Source organism: Cupressus sempervirens, chromosome 2, assembly GCF_028749045.1.
Source record: "Cupressus sempervirens isolate cs-2001-9-10 chromosome 2, ASM2874904v1, whole genome shotgun sequence".
Lineage (NCBI taxonomy): Eukaryota > Viridiplantae > Streptophyta > Pinopsida > Cupressales > Cupressaceae > Cupressus > Cupressus sempervirens.
Window position 1 is genome coordinate 475,953,470 of NC_143119.1, and position 26,232 is coordinate 475,979,701.

Below are 26,232 nucleotides of genomic sequence, written 5' to 3' on the forward strand. Positions count from 1 at the left end.
TATTTACAAATTTGTTACTAAGGAACAATTAGAAGATATCAATTTCATGGAGAATAGATTAAATGCACTAATTGAGCTAGATGAGGTAAGAAGGTTAGCACAAGAACATAACATAAATAAGTAGCAACAGGTTAAATTTCTTCATGACAAGAAATCTTCAAACCGATCTTTTAAAATAGGTGATTGGGTTTTGAAATAGAATGCCAAAGATTAAGACAAAGGAAAGCATGGTAAGCTTGAGGCTTTATGGCTAGGACCGTTTATCATCTTTGAAAAGGCACGGGAACAATCTTATTTCTTGCAAGATACAAATGGTCGCATGCAGGATTTTCCAATCCATGGACAGTACCTTAAGCCATTCTTTCAAGGAGCATGAAAAGGGGAGTTCTATTTCCTTTCTCTGTTTTATTGTATTTTTATTTTATTGTTTAGGTTTTTATATGTATTATTCCATGAACTGATTACTCCTTATGTGTTGGCAGGTCTGCTCCTTCAGAGATAGCTGAGATGCTCACCATGCCCACAAGGGGCATAAGTCCCCAATGAGAGCCATTGATGAAGCCAAAATTCAGAAGTTCCAATTTTTGTCTAAACTTAAGAGACAAGGATGGAGATAAAATAGAGAAGTCAACACAATTTGGAGACAGCATGTATCAGAATATGAGAGCATGGATAATTTCATGCTTCTTGTGGATGGCAACAATGCATGCCTAAATAATAATAGACACTTCTTATGAATTAAGTGCCAGAAGAGTCAAGTCTACCATCTTTAAGTCCCCAGCATTTATTTTGGGACCTGGACAAGTCCAAGATAAATGGTATTATGTCATTGATTTTCCCAAAGGCCATACTGCACTCAAGGGTTTTAATGTAGAGGTTGTAGATGATGGAAACCCAGTCCCTTTGTTTTGAAACTTACCTGCATCACTGGGTAGTTAGCAGGTTTTACCACAAGGCACCCATTACAAAAGAGCAAAAAAAGGCAAAAACTAAAAGACTTGGCATTTCTAACTACATCTCAGCAGGAAATGATGGCATTTGCGTAGCTAACATTCTTAGCCAATACTTTGGGCTTGGGTTTGAAACACGTCATACTAGTATGTCCATTCCTGATCCATATGGAATTATAGTTAGAGATCCTAGTAAAATACTGGCAGGATATGAAGAGTCATGGTTGTTGAATGTGCATGCTATTGATACAAGGGGTGTTGTAAACTCTCTTGGTTGTACAAAATGAAAATGTGATCTCTACAATGTTACAAAAGATAGACACCATCGTCCACTTAGAAATGATTACATAGGAGGCTTAAGTTATCGCTACGATGGCACCCAGTGTCAACTGAAAGAAGGGATTTTTTTTTTTTTAAATCTTTATTGGAAATACTCTGTATCTTAGATGGATTGCTTGGAGAGAAGAATTCTAAATCAGCATATACAAAAGTTTGTTCTCTGGCTGCCCAGCATTTTGGAAGGATACGTGAAGCCCTTATTGACCGTAGCGTGCCATCCACTCTAAGTGCTGGTTTTCTGACTCCCTACCTGGGCAGATTAATAGTGACCATTGTGCGATACCTGTAAAGAAGGAAGTTTGATAGATTAAAGTTTTGCAAATGTATGATAACCAATGATGATGTTCAAGTGCTGGAGGTTGAATGTTCGTAAGAAAAGGCTCCATTAATTGTACCTGTGTACTGCAATGAAATCAACCCAATAGTAATAAATTATCTTTGTGTTGCCAATCGCATGAGGTATGGTAAGATTTTTTCTTCACTGAGGGGTTTCACGTCTTGCACTTTTGTTGCTTCACACTGTAATTAAATTCTCAGGCGAAGTATTTTCCATAATCGCGTGAACGGTGGTTCTGTTTTATTCATCATTAGTCTGATGATTTATGCCTTGTTTTGTAGATCCAAGTGTGTGGGAGATATGGAGACCTTCAAACAAAGCATATCGAACCAGCCATCAAGAGCATAAGATCCTCACGTCATGAAGGGTTGCGTTTTGTTTCCTGTCGCGATTTCACAATATATCTTTCAAATGTTAACAATTCCTCTGTTGGCTAGCAGGAGATACGATGCTTACAGATATGCCACAAAGTTTTTGATAAGAAAATTCGTTATACTGGGCATGTATACGGGAGATAAGGAGATTGCAAGTATACCGCCGGTTACATTAAAACATAACCAAATTGTGTTGAAGCCGTATGAAAAAAAAAATTATTTGGTCAGTTTTTGTCATGAAGGGATGCGATGTTTTGGAAGGTAATTGTTACTTCCTGACCATCTATAAATATGTGTAATTGAAAAATCAAGGGACTACCATTCATATTGCTTGAAAAAGAAGCTCTGCATATTTAAAAAGTACATATATTGCTAAATTTTCTTCAAAAGGAGAGTCTGAAGTTTGAACTAAGCAAGCGAAATTCAGATTTTTGAGCATAACTTTCGACATTGTATGGGATTAAAGTGGTGTTGAATGGAGCATTGATAATTAGTGTCTTCAATACCAATTTTCCTACAATATAATCTATAAGATCTTTGTTTGTTTTAGAGTTGAAATATATGTGATTCGTCCTTTGTGATCACTTTACTCTTTATTTGTTTATAATTCATTATTACGATAGGTGGATCGAATTGTTCATTACTATTTAGATCTGATAAATACAAATATTGTAAGATATTATTATTTTCTTTATTTGCATCTATTTTGTCCATATAAGGGTTAAAACATCATAGACTGATCTAAATACGTAAAAAGTGTAACAATTTGAGGCATCGTAATAACTGAATCATTTACAAATATAATATAACCAATATCATAAAGTTGTATGTGAGAAATATATATTTGACTCTATTACCCAATTAAACCCTGGCACTGATCACAAATTTCAATTCATATGCTGGCAATACTTTAGCCTCTTTCCTTTAAGATTTTGATCTTATTTGTTTTAGTAATTTGTTTTAAAATTTTCCTTTCAGCAACTCACAATACTACTAAAGTAATCAAAATTCGAAGAATAATACTCATTAGTTACAATCTAGAAGCTTTCCTTGAATTCTTGCCACTTGAGGAAATTATCTTTGTGTTATAATCTATTCGCTATAAATCATCTTGGATCCAAGTTTTGCTACCCAGGATCAAGTGTACAGGCCTTGGTTTAGCGGAGCCAAAAGCACAGAGGATTTGAATCAAATTGATTGATCCTGTCAAGTTGGCCAAAATCGATTAGATATCCCAGCATCAAGCAGGCAAGGCTCGTACGTTTCTAATCAACGATTTTGATAACAAACAGAGCCTTGTATGGCATTTTATCACAAGCTAGACAAACTTTTGTGTATTTTCTTTGGGCTGATTCTGACAACAAGAAGGGCTTTCAAAAAGTGCTAATGGGTTTTATAATGTTAACCAACAATCTCTATGGTGGTCTCCTACTGTCTAATTCCAAGAGAAATTGTCAGCCAAGATTCATTAGATCTATTCTCTGAAATTCCTTAGGAAAGAAATTCAAAATATTCAAGACTCGTACTTGAAATCCAATTTTGCTAAATTTTGACGGCCTTGTGAAAAGGCCAAATATGTTATGTCCCCTTTTTAGAATAATTAATTTAATATTTAAAAATGCCCAAATATTCTCAAATCATAAGGAAATTTAAATATTAAATTATTTTTTAGGAACACTCAGTGGGGTGTTAAAATTTATGCAATTTTGGAAAAGCTGTTACAGGATGGATAATAAAAAGTTTCTATCATTACACGTGAAGGTCTGATGTCCCGTGTTCAGTCTTTGGGGTTTGGGACTGATTCAATAGCAAAAGACTTCTTTCTATCCAGATTTGTCCACAATTTACTCAATTGATCTTCAAATTAATTTAACATTTGAGGGCCTCTTCTCCAATGATAAAAATTTAAAAGAAGAAAAGATAGAGAAACTAGTAAGAGGTGTTGACTTTTGGCATGTTTGTCATTGATTTCAAAAGGTAACAAAAAGAGTTAACCGGTCTGAGATAGTTTTGTACATGAATGTACAGTTGAGGTGCAAGTATGCAAATATGGTTATGGTGCATGATTAAAAATTTAAAAGAATAGGTGAGTTGATACGATCAGAGTTGTGGATGTAAGTACATGCGAGTTGATATTTCATGATGTGATATGATTTCATATGTTCCAAAGGATGTGCCCATGGAAGAAGGTGAGTTTGAGTTAATTGAACTTCAATGTCAGAACATGTTTGAGTTTCAGCCTAATGTCTTTCTTGCAGCCAAATCAGTTGGAATTTGCAATTACGATCTTGCAGTTCAAGTTTTTACTTCATGTCATTATGGCAACAAGAACCTGTACAGAACAAGAATGTTCATGGCACAAGTGTGACAGGAATTCTATAACTGCATATTCATGAGAATAAAAGGACAGAACTCTAATTTTTCAAATTAGTAAAGTAATCCTTATTGTTTAGAACATTGGCTACATGGTAAATGAGACTAAGACAATGAAGAGGAATATAAAAGCCACTGAGACACATACAATGTGGATTAAAAGATAAACAACAATTCAAAATTCTGCAATGTATTTCTGATGGTTACAAATGTTTCTCTCAAGAAACAAATGTTTATTCAATATAAATTACTACTTAATCAAATTAGGATTATGCATTACAGAATATGAAGTTATCAGTTTTGATTGGTTCTGATTTACAAAGAAAATTAGAATTCAGAATAACTATTGATTATTATAATCGATTTGAATATAAGGACATGGTTAGTTATCAAGACCTTTGATATAACATGGCAATAAAACTTCAACATAGGAAAACCATTATTATCAGTTCTAACCAAGAGCAAAAGTCTTTGGTAACAGATTTCTATTAAGAATTCAGCTTTTTTGTTGAATTTATTAGCATTTACAACTGGTCATATGATTTGATTAGTATATGTAAACTAAATGGTTTTGAAAAGATCAGCATTTTGATCCATCTTGAAGATTACCAATTCCAAAATGTGATTCAATAATGACATTACTTTATGGAAATCAGTTTCTAACCAATATGAATGAAGAAAATTTGATGTATCAAAATGATGATATCAATTTTAACAGTATCAATAAAAGATATAACTTGGTTTTGCAGAAAGTATAGATTCTCTACTGATCATTGCTTTTTAGCAAACAATTTGTACTGAATGCAAACGGTTCTGTTTATAATTTTGGTCTTTGAAAGACAAACCCTGTTGGGAGAAATCAGTTATTGGTTTGAGAACAACCATTTTGCAGAAATTGTGAGTTCGTGAAACTGTCTCTATGTATTGTTATTGTTTATAAAGAGGATAAAGTCAATAAAGAAAGTGGAACAATGAAGAAATCTGAATATTTTGGGTGAAGATAAAAACAGACAACATCATTTTTAATGGAGATATCTGATTAGAGAAGAGAGCAGGAAGACAAGTGAGAAGTTGACAAGAGAGTTACAGGTAGTGTTATCTTAAAAAGGAGCTTGATAATATAAGTTGATTCTGTCATTCTCTTATTTTTATGTGAACGGATTTGAATGTTCGGATTGAGATATTGTGTGTATTACCAGTAAATCAATGATATTGGTATCTAATTGAAACTTTGTAAAGCATATCTAAATCTGTCTTCTTTAAAGCAGAAAGTTTTATGACAGTTCTAACAGAGACAGTTATTGTTGTTAAGTCTGCACAGAAATTTTACAGAAGCTAAAGCAGTGTTTAATGACAGTGAAATGAACTGCTTGTTTAAATTAGATTTGAGTTGGTAAAAAGTATATGCAATTTGGGAAGGTGATAATGATTGTTTTCACAGAGATCATAGATTGTGACAGAGTTTGAAAGTGTTCTCATTGCAAGTCTGATTTATATTGCAATGTGTGTCAACCAGTATTGCCACAGGGGTTCATTGCAAATAAACCAATGTTGTAAATGTATGCAGAAAACATGTGATGATTGCAGATGCAGTTATATGGTAGATTGTGTATGCAGACATATTTGTGAAATTACATTGGCATGTTTGTCATAGCTGATGTAGGTGAAAAGAAGAGAGCAAACACTAGGATTGCAGATTTGTGAAGAAGACAGAAAACAGTGATTGCTTGTATCTCAGTGGTTGAAGTAGTGGTTGAAGTATATTTAATAATTGAGAAGGTTGTGTTTTTCTGAGATGTTATAATCAAAGTTATGTATTGTAACAGAGTAACCCTCTGAAAGTGGTGCATCTGTAAATTGCTATGTGAGACATTACCTTGGCTATGTGAGGCTATGCGTGTAATGTGACACACATTACCTTGGCTAAGTGAGGCTTGAATGTATGCTATGCGGGGCATCGTCTTTGCTAGTGAGGCATAATAATAAAGGATATAAAGTGGTTTTTGCCATTAGGGGTTTTCCACTATAAGCATAGTGTTGACAATTCTGATGTGTGGTTATGTTATCTTGCACTTAACACACATACATCTAAATGTTGTTGATGTAATCATTGCAGATATTACTGATAAAAGAGAAAAAGTTCAAATGTATCATAGGTCACTGATTCAGCCCCTCTCAGTGATCCTAGTATTCCAACAAGAGCGACAATTCTGTACTTATAATAATATTAGCTGTTGTATAACTTCTGAGAGTTCTAATATCGTGTTGCTCTTTAGATCAGGAATGTATATAGGCCACTATATCTGCTATGTCATCAAATTGACAATAGTCTTTGAACATTTGATGTGACAAATTGGTCTGCAACTACAGAGGGATAGATGTCGATCTACAAATATGTGGATTGAATGCGTAATGACTTTAAAAATGTTGTTATGGTGGTTGTTCAGATCAGACCAATGATGGTACTGTGACAAGATGTAATGTTCCTTTTGTAAGTCCCTAAAATTATGAAATTGTTTACTTAGATTTGTAAGACTTAAATTTAATGCCTCTTTATAATGGTAATGAAATACAAGTAGTATGTTGATGCAATGGATTTAATTTGTATACCTGCTATGTCAACAAATTGATAATAGTCTTTGAACCTTAGATATGATAAAATGATCTGCAAATACATAGGGATAGATAGCGATCTACAAAAATATAGATTGAATGCATGATGACTTTAAAAATGTTGTTATGGCGGTTGTTCAGATCAGATGAATGATGGTACTCTGACAAGGTGTAATGTTCCTTTCATAAGTCTTTAACAATTATGAAATTGTTTACTTAGGTTTGTAAGACTTAAAGTTAATGCCTCTTAATAATCGTAATGGAATAAATGTAATCTGTTGATGCAATGGATTTTCTTTCTATATCTGCTAACAAATTGATAATAGTCCTTTGAATCTTTGATATGATAAATTGATCTGCACCACAGAGGGATAGATAGCGATCTACAAATATATGGATTGAATGTATAATGACTTTAAAAATGCTGTTATGGTCATTGTTCAGATCAGACCAATGATAGTACTGTGACAAGGTGTAATGTTCCTTTTGTTAAGTCTTTAAAATTATGAAATAGTTTACTTTGATTTGTAAGACTTAAATTTAATGCCTCTTTATAATGGTAAAGAAATAAAAGTAATTTGTTGATGCAATGGATTTTCTTTATATGAATATGATCTGCTCTACCTCAACTGGTTACTTTGATGTTAAAGAGATTTCTTATTTGTTCCTGATGTAGGTTTATGATTCATGTGCTTTATCCTGATCATGCGCCCAATCTTCTTTATGCACATTAAGTTTGGAGGCCTATCCCTTATATGCTATGTCTGATATTGGCTTTCCCAAATCTGCAGGGGTACCTGTATCAATTTTATAAGGCTTCATAATTTAAGGAGGCCTATCCCTTCTATGATATGTCTGATATTGGCTTTCCCAAATCTGCAGGAGGTACCTGTATCAATTGGCTTCAATGTATGAAGTTAAATTTTATTTTTTTCTTTACAAGTCTGCTGACTGTAAATACAGAATGAGCCAAATGTTGTTTAAATAATATATTATTTGCTGATTCGACATTCCTCTTATTTGCTGACTGGAATTCGTCCCTAATCCCTGACCGATTGTTCAACTACCTTAGGCTTTGCTGGTTTGATAAAATAGTCTCCTTCACTGATTGGGACTTTTTCTTATTTGCTGATAGACCATTCACGGTCGACTGGTCTCAGAATCACTAACAGCAGGTCTCCTTCTCGTTCGCTAATAGGAAGCCTGTATATCTCAGATTCCTTACTCCCCACTTGAAAGGGATTCTCTTCTTCTCAATCGATCCCCCTTCTTGAATGAGTTTGAATCAGCATTTCTACCTTCCCAGACAAGAAGGTGGCAGCCATTGGGAGACATGAGTCATACCTCTTCAGCCACATGCACAATGGATTTCTCCTCGTAATTATTCATTAGTTTATAGTTTGTTATAAAAACTACAGGCTCGTATTTCCTCAGAACAAATTAACACTGCTGATTCGGTCTTAATGGCACTCTGTATTCTCATACTTTAGAACCGCACCTTTTATACATTTCAACACTGGTCTCTACTAAACACAGGATGTTTTAGCTGCATAATATTGATTATGTATCACAACTTGATCTGAATGGTTTAAGGCAAACTTGTGGTATGTAACAATGACTCGTGTCTCGGTACATATAAAAGCTATGCATACGATTACAGTATGAGAGTCAATACTGCCTTTGGGAGAGGATGCCGCAGAAGTTTCTCCCTTCAGGTAAATGATTTAAAATATTATCTTTTATTAAATCAAAAATATTTCATTTAATATTATATTTTTTTATTAATATTTTAACCAATGGTATTTGTTGAAGATGGTAGCAAGGATAGAGATCTTCTAATCATACCTGTACCAGTTGTTTGTTCTTCTTCCTGTGCTCTATGGTGGTATGGTCCACTGCCAAGCTTCTCTGATTAGCATATCTCTTGGATGCTGTCCAGACATGTATTGGTGTGTCATCTTATAGTCTATGATATTCATGTGTCGTTTTGGTTTTTCGGAATTCCTGGCATTGCATGTGGTCATTCTTCGCATCGTTCATCTTATGCATATACTCTTCTTGGTCTGTGTCCTTTATCCTACCTGGCATACTTGTAAGCAGTTCTTGGCAATCTCCCATCACTTTCATTAAATAATTTGTTATAGTTGACAGGGACGTTATGATCAAACTGTCAGTTACAAAGAAGACGTTGTCCGCAGCTATTCTCCTTCAGTTTTTGCAGCAATATGATTTTTGTGTCTCCAGCTTTCAAAGTATCATTACTTTCCTTTTGTAGAATCATTTTTGTATAGCCAGAAAATATTAGAGACCATGAGAGGAAGTGTGATCAGGTTTCAATTACAGAGCTTCAGTATTGTTAGCAGATTTTATGAGATCGGCAGAGAGATATATATTTGTTTTGTAGAAGAAATATTAGCATCTTCTGTCTAGTCTATTTCTGGTGTGGCAGAGAATATATCAGGGGTCTTCAAGATTGATCGTGAGTACATTAAGTTGTTCATTTCAGTTTGCAAAGCTGAGTACAGTGTGAATGCATTTAGTATATCTGTGTATTGTGACCAAGCTCTCTGATCATGTATGATTATTGTGTATTGGGGATTTATTTTTCAAGGACGGAGATTTTGTAATTAATTTGAAGATCTTAATAAAGAGTTATGGTGGGCTAGGTTGCTTCCCAGGGTATTTTGGTGTCCTTGTTTTGTGTTGTTATTTTCATCTGAAATATTGCATTGTTAGATACTTCTGGTTATAAATTCAACATGGTAGCAGAGCAGGTTTGAAATAATTTGATCCAGAACCAGAAGTATTCTGCACCTGTGTTCTTTATTTCTCCGTTATCAGCATGTGAAAATGGTGAATGGATTGAAAGTCGAAGATAGAGAAGATGGGTCTTCAAATTTTGCCTCATGGAAGCCCAAGATTTTGGTTGCTCTGTAAGAAAATGATCTTTTGGATTATGTCAATTCTGATGTTGCAGAGACATCACATGATGCTGAAAAAATTCAGTGGAAGAAGAACAAGACCTTGGCTAATAAGATCATGGTTGAATCAGTCCAGGACCATTTGGTTCTTATAATCTCAAACTGAAATCAGTAAAGGATATGTTCAAGACACCGAAAGTTTTATATGAGTTTAACAATACCAACCAAGTTCTTGCCCTTAGGTGTCAACTGTTGCATGTTAAGATGACAAAAGGTGAATCGGTGGTTTCATATTTTATGAAAATTACAAAATTGAAGGACCGGCTTAGTGCAATCAGTGAAAAATTTTCAGATAAAGATTTGGTTATGCTTGCTTGAATGGGCTTCCCCATTCTTGGGAATCCTTTATTCAGAGTGTTACTAGAAGAGATGAGCTTCAGTATTATTAGCAGATTTTATGTGATCAGCAGAGAGATAAATATTTGTTTTGTAGAAGAAATATTAGTATATTCTGTATAGTCTAGTTTTGGTGTGGCAGGGAATATATAAGGGGTCTTCAAAATTGATCGTGAGCACATTAAGTTGTTCATTTCAGTTTGTAAAGCTGAATACAGTATGAGTGCATTAGGTATATCTGTGTATTGTGACTAAACTCTATATCTGTGCATTGTGACTAAGCTCTCTGATCACATATGATTATTATGTATTGAGGATTTATTTTTCAAGGACAGAGATTTCCAAGGACAGATTTTGTAATTAATTTGAAGATCTTAACAAAAGATAGACTTTTAGTGAGCTGGGTTGTTTCCCTCATTGAGGGTTTTTCCCAGGGTATTTTGATGTTCTTGTTTTGCGTTGTTATTTTCATCTCAGTTTAGGCATTGTTATATACTTCTGGTTATAAATTCAATAGTGATCATAGTTATTTATAATGTTGATTTATAGTATTTATTTATAATAAAAAAATAAACATCTATTTATAACATCGATTACTATTATTGATCTAATGTACTTACTCATATAAGGGATTAAATATATTAATTGTATTATCTATTTTATAATATATAATTATCTTGTATTAGAATACTACGGTATATAATTTATTCAAGTATTATAAAATAGTTTTATTATTTATATTATAATTTTTATTTATCTGTCTATTTTTTATATTTGCTTATTAAAATCTTATTATTTAATGATTATTTATTATTAAGACCTATCTCAAAATGGGGACATCACAAGATGAGGATACCATCACAATTAAATTAGTAGGAATTCAAAAGGAGTTTGAATTTGAATTTGTGCATTTATAAGAAAGTTGCTACAGGATGAATTTTAGAAAGTTTCCACCATTACAAGTGGAGGAAAACAACTTTTGGCAACTATCATAATTAAATTAGTGGGAGTTCTAAATGACAGAGTTTGAAATTGGACACCCAAATCTTTCGTAAATGATGAATATAAATATTGGGACTTTGGTAATTTTGAGTTTTGTTGATGTTGATGCTAACTTGATTTCCGGGTGTTCATGAGGAAGGAAGGTGAAATCAGATGAAGAGCATGCAACTGTTCATTCACTAGAGTTGGAGCCCGAGCCCCTTTTTTCTATAATTGGAGCTAACCTGCATGCAGGGGCCCTACTATTCTAAAGGGCAAAGGGACTAACTCAGCATAACTAAAATTGAATTCTATAGTCCAGCCCATAGAATAGTACGGGCCTTTAGAATAGTAGGGATTTCAAGTTGCCCTTTTCAATATAGGGAAGGCAGGTTGCCTAAATAAACAATAGGCGAATAGGGCACCCTTTATAATATAGGGGACTTGAGGCCCTCAAAATGATAGCCCGGGGTGGAGGGGAGGCCTCTACTATTCTAAGGGCTGTAACCTGAATGTAGCTGCAAGAGATATCTTGATTATTTGCATGGTGCTCTTTCATATCCATGTATTTAGAAATATGAAGAGACTCACATTTGGAGTATGAAGAGACTTTCAGTTATGATATGAAGATTCTCTCAATTCAAGATATATATCATTGCTTTGTGTGATGTGTGGTACATCAATTAGAAACATTGTGCGCGGACCTCTATTATTTTAAAAAGGTAGATATATTTTTCTGTGTGGCGTTTCTCCCCTCATGTCGGAGGGTTTTCCCGAGATAAATTTATGTGTCTTATTGTTCTTTATTTTGTTTATTGTTGTTTATCTTTATTTCTAGGCAAAACATTAACATGGTATCAAAGCTGGTTGGATAATGGCAAATAAGTTTCTCATGTTCATTAGTTCGTATCTTTGCTGCAAATTGTAATCAGTATTTTGTAGGAAATCTTGAAGCCAAGCGATTGAAGTCTAGCAATGGCAAGAACTCCCAATTTAGAGTGTCAGATGTATGAAGCTCGTTACCAAGAAGCGGACATGGCAGTGATGTTTCAAGTGAAGAACATTGCAGACATGGGGGCTATGTATACATGCTATTGTTCTCAGAGTTGTTGTCGCAGCGCATTTGGGGCATGAGCAGCCTCATAAAGATGGGAGGGCAAGAGGCCATCATGTGCTCTTTATTGATAAGGAAAAGGGTTGCATCAATTTCAACAAACACTGTGACTCTGAGGAAGAAGAAGGGTTGCATCAATCTCAGCAAACGTCATGTCTCTAAGGAAGATATTCAAGCCTATGAAAAGAGGTATAATAAGAGCAAGGTTGTGCATTCCATTATGCATCATGTTGCAGAGCCATTGTCCCTTGATCTTGAGTCATAGCCAAACAGAATTGTAGTGATACACATTGAAGACATTTAATTCACAATATCATATGACTAGTCATGTGAGAGTCTAGTAAGTGTATTTAGAAAGAGGATGAGTTAGAGGATTACCTATAGTGGTGTACAAGATACAGTATGAGTTACGCAATGTATTATGATTGGAAAGTGAATTTGTCATTTTGCCTGAAGATTAAGAACATATAAGCGGTTGCATTGCAAGTTGTGGAAACCATTTGTTCTCTCTAAATTCTACCGACAATAGTCGTGTTACGCAATGTTTATCAGTTGTCACATTATTATTTTTTGCAAAAGCCTGGTAAACAAGTATTTGGTGTGACCACTGAGTCGGTTTGGGAAGACTGTTTCTGACAATAGTTTTTGGTATTACCATAAAGCATTGGGAGTCTATCTGGAATTACAACCAGCATCGATACTCAACAATGTTATCTATTGTTGTTGCTGTGCTTGGAAGGGATTGTTTATACACGAGAGATTGGAAGACAAGGAAGACAAGGAAGAGAATCATTGCAACCAAAGGGATTCATCATGGTGAAAGACAAGGAAGAGAATCATTGCATGTCAAGTTTTCTTCAAGAGATGAAACTAGGAGTCGCATAATCTCTTTTCCCAGTTGCTGGGTGTGTAGGACATCTGTGAAAGTTTTCATCTTCTGCATACTCCAGAGAGGAAGCTTCAAATTTCAAGTAGTTGCTTGGTAGCAATCAAATGTTCTGAGAAAGGACAAATCAATGACAGAGTGCTGCATTTTATGAGAAAGATTAAATGATAAAGAAATAAGTATTTGAATATTGATCTTGAATTCATGTTATAACACTGGGAATAGTGTATTCTTTTAGCATTAATCTATATGTTTCTCTTCAGGATAGTTTGACTCTATGAACTTTTACTAATCTCTCTACAAGCTTCCAGGATGAATCAAGAAGCAACGAGATGATGAGAGTTTACATGCAAAGGCATGCAGGCTGTAGAAATGACCATTGGAACACTGCTTGCAGCCATGGGACTGAGTTGGTGCACATAACTCCATTAAAGAGGAAGAAACCATACAATTTGTCATTCTGACTTGTATTATCAAAGACAACGAATTGAAGATTCAGAGGGAGCTTAAGCAGCAGAGGGAGAGTGCCAAATCTTTTTCTGAGGTTCAACAAGCTCATGTAGCAGTGTGACTGCTAAAGCTCTTTGTTATTACAAAGTAATTGGAAAATATTTGCTTAATATTAATAGAGACCGAGAGGTCAATTTATACAAGAGGTTGAATGATGTTTCCTTAGGAAACAGTCGTAAAGAATAGAAACATTCTATTCTAAAAACAAAAAACTAAATATTAGAAACATTCTAATATTTACAGAAGATTATAATAGATAACTATTAGAAACTAAACAAAGATAATAGAAACTATCTATTATCGTAATACCCTCCCTTAATGGTTAATCTATCTAGGGCACGAAGCTGTCAAAAAGCGTAAAGACTGATTTTGTTTGCTCAAGGGGCTCCGTACTTTTCGCTATGGGCTGCGAACCAAATTGCTTAGATAGGGCAGCTAAGTGCTTCTGACATTCAACCTTCATGTGCCCATACTTGTGGCAATTGTTGCATTGAATGTTTTTTTTCCAAGAGCTTTTTAAATCTAGAACAAACGATGTTTGTTGAGAAGACTGCTGATGGTACTTTGGATAATGCTCCAAAACTTTGCAGATAAGTCATGATTTTTAGGAGAAAATCGAAAAAACTGAACACGAATTTTGAGGTGAAAAATCAATCAAAACCCAACATGATTTTTGAGGTGGAAAATCAATCAAAACCCAACATTGTTTTTGAGGTGAAAAAACAATCAAAACATGACAATACAAAGCTTTGTTTTTTGAGGAAGAATGGTAAAACCCAACAGATAATTTTTGAGGAAAAAATTACAAACTCACAAAGGAATCCCACACAACTTTGCGAATAACAAAATTAGAAATTTTTAACGAAAAATTTGTACAAACCCATAAGAAAAAATATTTAAGGAAAAAAATATGAAAACCCATCAAAAAAAAATTTTGAGGAAAAAAATTATGAAAAACCCACCAGAATTTTGTAAGGGAGCCAATACACGAGACTTTGCATGGTAAAGCAACACATGTAAACAACATGCAAGTACATGCAACACTCAAAAAGTAGAGACCTAAAAAATTTGATGGGCAACCCAAAAAAGAGTTCGAAAAACCCAAAAAGAATATGTTGTCGGTTTCTAGGTTGACTAGCTCGAAAAATGCATGAAAATCAAGGCACCCAAAAAATCTAACAACAACTCAATTGAGCTCTCGAAAAACCCACCAAGAATCTGGAATCAGAATCCAAACCTAAAAATAGGGTTTTGAACAAAAAATGGCCTTGCTGCAAAAAAACCACAAAAAATGGCAAAAATGTGCAAAAAAAATAGACGGATCTAGACAAAAATGGGTTGCAAAACTGAACCAAAAGTCAGCAGATTTAGATCTCTCAGAACGAAAACTCTAATCGGATTATACAAAGAGTTGGAAGCAAATATGCATGTAAATGATTTCAAAAATAAAAAGCAAATAATTTCAACCAAGAAATTATAATTATTTTCAAAAAAATTTAGAGTATTAGCTCTGATACCATATTACGAAGCAATTGGAAAATATTTACTTAATATTAACAGAGACCGAGAGGTCAATTTATACAAGAGGTTGAACGATGTTTCCTTAGGAAACAATTGTAAAGAATAGAAACATTCTATTCTAGAAATGAAAAACTAAATATTAGAAACATTCTAATATTTACAGAAGATTACAATAGATAACCATTAGAAACTAAACAGAGATAATAGAAACTATCTATTATCGTAATAATTGTTTGGTCAACACTAGAATCAGCTCTATTTTGTTATGATAATCAAAGCTACACCTACTGAGAGGGAGTCTCAGCTTTCAAATGATCGTTTATGTGGTTAATGAGTTCTGCATGAGGGAAAAGTACGAGGCCCAATCCCTTGATAATGAGTTATTCTCCGTGATGGAGAAGTTTGAGGTGCAAAACCTTGTTAATGAGTTCTTCTCTATGAGAGAGAAGTTTGAGGTGCAATCCCTTATTAATGAGTTCTTCTCCATGAGGTAGAAGTCTTAGGTGCAATCCCTTGTTAATGCATTCTTCTCTGCAAGAGAAGTTTGAGGTGAAAGCTTGTTCCACCATCTAGGAGTAGTTATGGCGGTTCCACCCTATGAAAGTAGCTTTCCTTTACCCTCTTACCCTCTAGGAGTAGCCATCGTGAACATCATGCTCGGATGACTATATCATATTGAAAAAGTTTGTGATAAAGTTTTGTTGTTGACCCACATGGGTGTATCCATTGTGTTTGTCATGATGACATGAAATTTGCAAATGATGTCTCCTTTGCTAAGAGAGACTGTAATGTTTGTAGCTGCAGGAGATATCCTGATTACTTGCATGGTGCTCTTTCACGGACACATGTTTGGAAATATGAAGAGACGTGCATTTGGAAATACGAAGAGACGTATTTGGAAATATGAAGAGACTCGCATTTGGAAAACGAAGAGACTTTCTATTATGATATGAAGAATCTCTCAATTCAAGAGATATATCATTGCTTTGTGTGATATGTGGTACATCAATTAGAAGCATTGTCCTCAGACCTCTATTATTTATAAAAGATATATTTTTGGTGTGGCTGGGTGTTTACCCTCAAGTTGGAGGGTTTTCCCAGGATAGATTGTTGTGCCTTTCTGTGTCTTAGTGTTCTTGATTTTCTTTATGGCTGTTTATCTTTACTTCTGGGCAAAACATTAACAGTTGATTATCATTTGCTACATTTGCAAACTCCCAGGAAGCTTCTTCAATGGACTGAACTCTGTTGAAGGAGAGATCTTGTGGACATAAAACCATGAGCACTGAATGAGAAATGGATGGAAACCCTTGTTCAAAGACGACATTCTCACACTGAGATTGTATTTGGGTTGAAGGAGAATTGGCGGATTTGTTTGTTGCTGCTTTTATAGTTTTCAGGTTTATTTTAGGTGTTGTTAAGAGTGCATTTAAAGCACAGTTTGAGATTTTTATGTGGAATGAGCTTTACAAATGGGTTACAGCAGCAGGCTGCTGTTATTGAGTCTGTAATTAGTCTATGATTTATCATTTTCATTTGATGAACAAACAATTACCGTTGGAGAAGTTTGGAGCATAACAAAAGAATTTATGTTTGGTATAGTTTGCCGGTTTGTGTAAAGAAGATTGTATTTAGCAATAGTCTCTTTTGCTGTTATACATATAATTCTCAGATCTGATTTGTATTTCTAAATCTTTGAAGATAAGGACACTACAAAATATAACCCAAACAGTGTGGATAGAGAATTCTTCTAGGCAATTATTGAGGCAGTCTCTTACCAACAGCTACAAAAGATCTCAATCAGATTACCTTAAACTTGGTGGAAAGGCTAGTAGTATCATGTTGATGCCCCTTTCACAAGTATACCCCCAACAAAGAATATAATTTTCCCTCTTCAAATTTGCTAATGGTTCAAAAATTTAATAGAGGATGGTTCCAGGTCAACTCAAACGCCCTCTCAAGCCTACAACAAGCATTGTCAAGGTACTTAGAAAATGACTGTTGAACCAAAGATTGTTCATTTTGCTTGTTATGTTCTTTACCAAAGCCTACCAATTGGCAATTGGTTGATCCATTTAGGTGTGTCAAACTCCAAATGTCCTTTTTGTATACACTTTCTGAAGATCGAACATTTATTTGCTTTGTACCATGTCCAAACTACTTGGAATTAGATCCATTTATTCACTCGGTACAATGTCCTTCTGGGGGCATGGCCATATTTCCAATCATATTCACTCAACTTTGGCGTGCCATTAGAATGGAGATTTTTTTATCATATCAAACAACAAAAATGCAGCTACTTCAGCTCATAATCCTATTGATATGAATTTTTCTACTCGTAGCAAGTCCTTTGTGATTACACAAGTGTTCATGCAAATTCAAGTGCAAGGCATCAAAGTAGCATTGGAGATGGCAAGCCTCCAAACATTATTGGACCATTGAGGTAATGTCTTGTGCACTCTAGCTCAACTCTCCCCAACTTTGCCACTGCATGCCCAAGTATCCTATCAAAGTCAAAGGCGTCGAAGTTCTATGCCTGCTCAAAGCCACTCTCAAAGCCCGCTTAGATGGGCATCTCCTTTGCTAATAGTGTATCAAATTTGCTAGCTGGCTCCTCTTTGCTTGGCCCTTGTCATCCTGCACCAAAATAAAGACAATGCTCTCATTGGTTGGGATCGACCAATGAATGAAAAGACTTGCTTGATGATCAAGACCCTCCTTCAAATTCAAGCTTTATTGCCTTAGCTGCTTAGTTTTTTCCTCTTGTTATGTTTTGACATTATGACTATATGATTGTGTGACCAGTTGTTTCTCTTCAGAGGCCATGTTTAGTGGCTACGGTTATTTTCTCTTTGAGAATACTTGGTACTTGGTTTTGAGGGCTCTGCCCAATTTGCAGAGCTTTGGGATGTGATGCCATTCTGTCCACTTCTATTTGAGGATAGGCTGTATTTGGTTTTCTTTAACTAGTAAACAGATCTATTTCATCAAACACACACACAAAATCAGCCATGAAGGCTGTTGGGGGTATATATCTAGTTACGTACCTTTAACTTAGTTAAAATGCAGACTGGTCATGAGTGGTTTATACATAAGCAAAAAGTGGAATTAAAGCAATCTAGAGATTACAATTTATTTGAAAATTTCAATTATTGTAGAAGCTGCAAAATTAAATCAGAACACCAAGTAGACAGATCTGTTTCATCAAATAAACAAACAAAAAATCAGCCATGAAGGCTATTGGAGGTATATCACAAGGATCTAGTGACGTACCTTTAACTCGGTTTAAATGCAGACTTGTCATGAATGGTATATACGTAAGCAGAAAGTGGAACTCAAACATTTTAGTGATTACAATTTATTCCAAAATTTCAATTATGTAGAAGCTGCAAAATTAAATCAAAACACCAACTATAAATTGCGCCTTGGTAAACTTAGATTACCGAGTAGGTTTCATATACTATAACGTACGTTAAGATATATTGGTTAATGAATAGCATTTGTCATAAAGAAGATCGATTATTTCAGATTGTAAAGTATTAATTGCGAAAAAAGGAGCCCCGACAAGCTGGACAACAATGAATAATCTAACAAAATGACACCAGATTCAAGCTTGAATCTAATGTCTAAGAACATGACCTATGGAGAATCTAAAAATCCAATTTGTATGGTTTAGGTAGTCTCGTGCGACAAGATATCTTTAGAAGAAAACTTTGAAATATTTCCAAAAAATTCACGGTAATTACATTTTGAATGTGAGATTTTCAGTGGGCATTTGAGATGAAGCTCGAAGCCTATGGCACCCACTCGAGATAATCATGCCAAAAGGCAGACCGTGTTTGGTCGATCATGAGGGTATAAATTCCAGATCCTAAAGATTTTTTTACTGCAAAAAGATCATAAATTTACTAGAAAATTTTGGGTTCAAAAAGTTCGGTTTTCATTGGAAGGATGTTCAATGTGAACTTTCAAATGCTAGAAACTATCTGGCACATGGACAAAATTTAAGAATCAAGCTCAGAACTTTCAACCCAATTAATTTCATGGGAAACCAAATTATAGCTTTTAAAGTAAGAACAGTCCAAGGAGGAGCCCGAACACTATATAAGCGTAGAGAACCATGGCTTCTTATGTCAATTTCTCCTGCAACAAAACCCTTAAATTTTAAATATTCGATGGGTTTAATACTAAAAGATTACCCGAGCTTCTTTGGTTGGTGCCAGTGGCTCCCATTGACTCTTTGAATCCGAATCATTGATTGCTGCGATTGAAAACTGTCGAACACAACCAAATTCTACTTCTGTGATCACCGAAGCTTTCTCGTTAATTTAAAAAAATGGATATTAGGCATACATTTTAACCTACCATCTTGCTTCCTAAAAATCTTCTGAAGTTATAACTTTTACCGGTCCTGCAAAGGAACGGGCCACCATTAAATGCAAATCGATTTCACTTATTCAATAGGGTCACCATGTGTTGTTTGTTCATACCTGGAGCCCTCAGAGATTTTAAACTGCAAGACGAGCAAAAGGCCGAAATTCTATGATGCAAAGTTCGATTTGTGCCAAAGAAAGGATAACTGTAACTTTTTAAAAAATCAACTTTAATGGGTTATTTACATCCCGCGAACTTGGCAGAGTTACAAGATTCTTCAACCAGAACGCGCTGAAGTTTTAGAGGCATAATTGTGTGTCCTCTTATGTTTTTCTTTTGGTTTCCTGAAGCCTACCCAAAATGAATACCATGGTGGAGCAGAGTTACTGACAGAAGTCTAAATGACCTTAGCTGAGGTGAGATCAGTATCAGGCCTTTATCTAGGTAACTATTCCGCTCTGCAAGATTGTGTAATGCCTCACAGGTTTTTTTTCAAATTTATCTCATAATGAAATGAAATGATTATACTATCGTTCATAAGTCCAAAGTCTATGGGACCAAAAAGGGGGATCCACTAAATATCTCACTCGGGATTTTTCCTGGCTGTCCCTTCTTTTGTGGAGCTACATTAGCAAGGCGGCCACCTTGTGAAGTCTTTGTCCCTCAAAAAACTCATTTATATTCTCCACTTGTATTGTGTTTGTACACTTCTTGATATAGTGTCATTCCATCTCCACTACGCCTTCGTTACAAAACCTACAAACTCTCTCCTCCCACCTTTCTTTAGGGATCTTCCATATGTCAGTTTCACAACTCAAGTGACGTGAACCAAACCTCAATTGAGCTATCAGGATTCTTGCCTTTCCTCTGATGTCGCCTCCTAGGTATTCTTTGTCATCGTGCTTGCAAGTGTGGTTAAATTCGTTGACATAGTAAGCCTTTTTTCTACCTATCTGATTTGTCCACGTGGCAGTCCTAGCTTTTTCTAATACCCACTTTTTTTATCTCTATGTTGATATCTGGGTACTCTTGATAATCAATGTTCTAATTGTTGAGTCATTTATTATTTTGTTTCCTCAATGTCTTCTTTTGACAATCTAGCTTCTCCCCAACCACTAACTTAGGCCAGTAGTATGCATCCATCTTTTCTACTTTTTTTAGATAGTTGAGCAAGCAAATAACTACATAGGCTTCCACCGGGAACATGCCTACTTCAACATAAAGAATCTCATAGGGAACCATTGACTTGACTTTGAGGTTGGTGGTGATGAAATATTTTTGAATTCTTTCTATTTGTCACCATTTATGGTTTGATATGTTGCTCCCCCATATTTCGTTGTCGTATAGGACAACCAAAATCACCAAAAGCCCAAATAGGATTTTTCGAGTCTTCCAGTCCCACAACTTTGCTTTCCTGCACCTGTTCTGAAGGAGGTAAGAGGCCTTCCATCCCCCTTGTATCCTTTTTGATTTGCAAGTTTCCCAACCTAGCTGATAATGGAAGTCAATCCCTAAATACTTGTATTTTTCACAATTTCTAATGTGTTACCCTTAAATATGAATGCATGTTGTGTTGTCTTTTCTTGAAGGAGAAGATCATGACTTTGGTCTTAGATGTGTTGACTTCCATCCCTACCTCCGTGCAAAAGGCCTCTAGCAGTCTTAGCGATGAGGATGAGATCATCTGCATGAAGAAGTAGTCTAACCACATAACCAACAAGTTGGATACCTTCCCCCTTGGCCTTGTTTATCAATTCCTCTAGCTTGTCTACATTAAGTCCAAACAGGGTAGGGGAAAGTGGGTATCTCTATTTGATCCCAGTGTTACTCCAAAGCACTCTAACATGCCCTTTTTAATTATGATTTTCACTTTAACCTGTTCATACAGCTTGTAAATAGTAGTCCTATATTCATTTGGCACTTCCAATTTTTCCATTCTACTCCATAGTTTATCTCTGGAGATAGTATCGAAGGCTTTTTTTAAAGTCAACAAAGCAGCAAAAATATTTGTCACTTTGTTTCTCCCATACCTTCTCTATGAGGTATCTCAAGGTAATGCAATGATCTATGGTGGAGTGTTGGTCTGAATCCTGCCTGCCCCTTTATTCATTTTTCCTTTTTTTCTGCCCAATTGTTGATTCTACGCTCTAGCATACTCCCAGAGAGCTTACCTAAAAGAGGATTCACCATGATGGTGCGATAACTAGAGGGATTGTTGACACCCTTGCTCTTGTGAAGTGGGATAACTACGTTGGTAATCCAATCTGTGGGAAAGCAGCCTTGGGAGACTTTGTTGAAAATGTTTTGGATGTGTGGTGCCAATAAATCTGCCCCCCATTTTAAAAATTCTTCCTGCAACCCATCAATATCTTAGGCTTTGCCACTTGCTAACCTCTTCGTCCCTAAGTTGATGTCTTCTATTGAGAATAAGTCAATCGATTTGTTGATTATGGGGGGGGGTGTCTCTCCTTTTGGTCTCTCATATAACAATTTTGTGTACTCCAGCCATTGAGAATCCATAATTTTATTTCCAGCATGTTTTCTAATCTGTTGTAACTCTCTCCAGAATCCTTTAGGATTAAGTTTCCCTAACTTGGTTAGCTCCTTCTTTTGGTTTTCACGTACTCATCCTTTTTTTATTTAACCAGTTGTCTGTACTCCCTTACTGTTGCTTTGTTTTCCTTTCTCCCTTTAAGACCTCTTTTTGCAACCTACATTATTCATCAACCACGGATTGGATGGGAACATGTTTGAGATGTTTTTCCTTGCTCTTGTTCTCTTACATCCTTTTAGAGCTTTTTGGATTAGAGGAATAACCAAATTTTTGTTGATATACTCTTTCTTATTACTGTCCTCCTCAAAATTTGTGTTGTTATGTGTCATTTGAATATGTTGTTCTAGTGTGACACAAAATATCTCCTTATTCTCATAATTTATAAGTATTTTTCCCTCTTCGTGACCTTTTGTGTTGTTTCCCTGTTGTTGAACGTTGTGTGGTCTATTAACTCTGATATTATACTTAATATGGAGAGGCATATGGCCTGAATTTAGTTTTGTAGAGTAGTGCTTGATCCTAAAGTCTGATATTTTGGTAATAGATAAATGAGAGCATATCACATAGTCTACTACGCTTTGTCCATTGTAAGTTTTATATGTGATTCTATTTGATTTTGGCGATCCCTGCATGACATTGTAGATAACCAACCCATGAAGACTATAGAGCCCTAATAACTCCACCCCAAATTGGGATATGCCACATTTCTCATCTTGTGAGATTCTTTTAGTGTTATTGTCCTCCACTTCTCTTAGCCACAAAGGATTGTTGTCCTCCTTTAGGTCATTACTCAGCTAATTGGATTGATTGTTCATTGTCCTGGCATTAAAGTCTCCCATTAGGATAGTGTCCCCCGTAGAACTATAAGAGAGAATGTCTCTTTTTAGTGCAACAAATGGATCTTCGTTGTCTAGGTTTCTCCTTTTGTAGAACTTGGACTTTTTAGGTGTGAAATAGCATGCCGCCAGCCATGTAATCTCCTCGTTGTCTTCAATCTTTAACTATATGAATTGTTTATTTGGGTCTTTTTTCTCCACTTTGATGTTTTTATTCCATGTGTCTTTTATGAAAATAGTAATCCCTCTGTACCCTTTGCCTTTTTGTGTTTCGTCATTCCATGCGGATACTTTATTGCACCCTTCAAATTCTAGAATTCTACACCCTTCATGTTCATGTGTTTCTATGAGGCTTATAATGTCTTGCCCTTCAACTATGGGCCCCAGCCCCAGTCCTCTTCTCCATGGGTATCCTCTACAATTCCAACTCACCATATTTATATGCTCTCGTGGGGCCCTAGATTCTTATTGTTATGTTGTTGGTTCATTAGCAAATTGTGCTCTATTGTTTCTCATACAAGCCCATTTGCCTCCTGCCCTTGCTAATTTTACTTTCTCTCATTCCTTTCTTCTTTCCTCCTATTGGTTGATTGTCAAATCCTCATCTAGGTAGATTTGGGTATCTTTAAGTAGTCCCTTGTTCTTCATGATTGTTGTCTTATCCTCTACCTTGGTTAAGGTGACTCTCATATGCCTATTTTTCCCCATTCCCATACTCCTACTGATCATGCGTGCTTGTTGTATTTTCCCCATCGAATTCAACTTGTCCCTAAGGAAGTCATATGCCAAATTTTTTGTTTTTTCAAATTCTCCATAGTCTTTTAGGCCTTTAATAATGATGTTTAATGTTTTTTCTTGTATTTATTTTTCTTCTTTGATTTGCCTCCTGATTTGCTTTTCAATAGTTTCCTTTTGTCCCAATGTCAGTTTGCTGGCCACTTGGGCTCATGATAAGGGAGTGTGAGTTGGATTCAGCTAAGGGGTGAGGGAGTTGGGGTGTTAGGCTCAAAAAATGACTAAGGATACAGGGCATTTAGTCTATTTTTTAAAATTGAGTATGATCAATATTTTATGGTGTTGGGTTGTCTTAATTCATAGTGGCTCATTTAAAATATCTTAATTTCATCAAAAAATTAAATGTTTATTATTTTTGTTGATGCACTTTAATATAATTATTGAAGTGTTATTTTTTGTTAAACATTGCTAAATATTCTAAACTTTACATGTTTCTATTTAAACTTACTTTGAAAGATTATTTGAGTTATAATTGTATATATTGTTTAAGGCTTGTGTACAACTAAAACAAGTTATTTGGGTTACTTGCAAAAAAAAATTAAGAACTTTTAAATTTCCATTAAAATTTTCAGCTAATCTAACCCTTTTAATTATTTATAATGTGGAGACTTCAAACATGGATGTGCCACGCATCACCTTTATAATTGTATCTAGTGAATAATGCAAATAATCAATACAATGTCTTATTGTTGAGCACTCTGCTCTATAAATGTGAACATGTGAAGCTAGGTGAATATGCAAAACAAGGAACTCTTCTTCCCTACTACATTGCAGACTAAAAATGATTGCCAAGTAGTGAAATTTTGAACAACAAAAAGATTCAAACAATCTCAGAGAATAATTATGAACCAAATAGTAATGGGGGCTTATAGAATTTTGGTGGTCACACAAAGTATTTTTTACAAGGGAAAATAAAATCCCCACTTGGTGGAACAAAAAATATAAAAAGCCCTCTTAAATACCTTCAAGGCAAAATTCTTTCTCAGCAATGAGCTTGTGGGTAAAAATCAATGTTATGATAAAAGGTTCACTAGGGATTTACAAAAACCTACATTAATTGGAAGCCACAATCCAAAACCAACCACGTCATAATCAATGAAAAAAGAGGATTACAAAAATTCATTCCCAATTAGAAGAGGTTGTTTAACTCAAAAGTAGTAAAGGGAAGGATATAATTAATATCATTGAAGAATAATAGAGGCAATTACAAAGCTTTCAGTATTTATAGCAATATAATGGATCCAATACTAGAATACTACAAAAAGCACAGTCTCTGTGTGAAATAGAATGGTTTTGGGCAACCTCCCAACAAGATCATATGCTAATGGAACTAGCTTTTCCTAAACTGGCTAAGTATCTCTACCCTAACTGATAATTTCATATTTAAAGATTATAAAGAAGAATCACTTGAAAAGAAATAATAATGGGGGGCCTTTTATTGATAAAAGATTCACTTTTCATATTTTGGATTGTGAACTAAATTTAACCCTAAGATGTGTGTGTGTACATAAACCAAAGTTATTCTCCAAATGGACCAAATTAGGTTGTTTGCTAACAAAAAAAAGTATATTAAAACCTTAGAGGTCAAGAAGATGTTAATCTACTTATTAGTATACGTAGTAAAGCTAAATCTTCAAAGCCCGTAGAAGTTATCACATTAGATGGAAAATTGTTCATCAAGCTAGAGAGAGAGAGAGAGAGAGAGAGAGAGAGAGAGAGAGAGAGAGTCTGTTCAAAAAAATTGTCCCATATGCAGAAGATATTAGCATAAAATCCAATAATGAATGGGGAGCTTTATAACTATAAATCAATCAACTAAGTCCAACATAGAAATCAATGAAAACCAATCAAGATCCTAGGAAAAGTTAAGAAAGAGTTTGATCATAAATAAGGAAATTTTTAAATAAATTATTAGAAAAGTGAAAAAAAATTAGGAGGATGTAAAAAGTGAGTTGGCCCTTATGGATGAAGCATACAAGAAAAAACAAGGTTAAAAGGAAAGAGCCAAAAGAGCTTGAAAGAGGTTAGAGATCATTTAGAAGATGGTGAAATCATGAAATAAGTTGTTAAGATTTAGTTCCTTATAAGGTAGAGGTTAGAGACAATATAGAAGAGGTAGAAATTAGGGAGGAAGGCCCATAAGAACAAATGCCCCCCTGAGTTAGAAACAATATATGAAATGATGAGGTTGAATCGGGTGAAGGAGCACCTTGAAACACTTGGATCATACATAAGGGGGGTCATATTATCCATGTATAATGTTTTCTTGGTGTTTGACCATGTTTGTAATAAGATCTCATTAGGTCATGTGTGTTTGTAACTTGGTTTTTGGGTTAATGTTGTCATAAGTTCTGAATT

General features: G+C 35.0%; 1 protein-coding gene across 2 annotated transcripts in view; it reads right to left on the reverse strand.

The window, feature by feature from the left end:
• LOC149573100 (Tetratricopeptide repeat (TPR)-like superfamily protein) overlaps positions 1–20,199 on the reverse strand; it is a 107,203-nt gene extending 87,004 nt beyond the window's left edge. For both annotated transcript variants that reach the window (XM_089814276.1, XM_089814278.1), the window contains exons 1-3: positions 19,806–20,199; positions 19,681–19,726; positions 19,515–19,589 (exon numbers count right to left, since the gene is read on the reverse strand). In XM_089814276.1, the coding sequence (XP_089670402.1) occupies positions 19,515–19,589; positions 19,681–19,683 (78 nt within the window). In that variant the 5' untranslated portion in view covers positions 19,684–19,726; positions 19,806–20,199. The remainder of the gene's footprint in view (positions 1–19,514; positions 19,590–19,680; positions 19,727–19,805) is intronic.
• Positions 20,200–26,232: the final 6,033 nt, after the last annotated feature.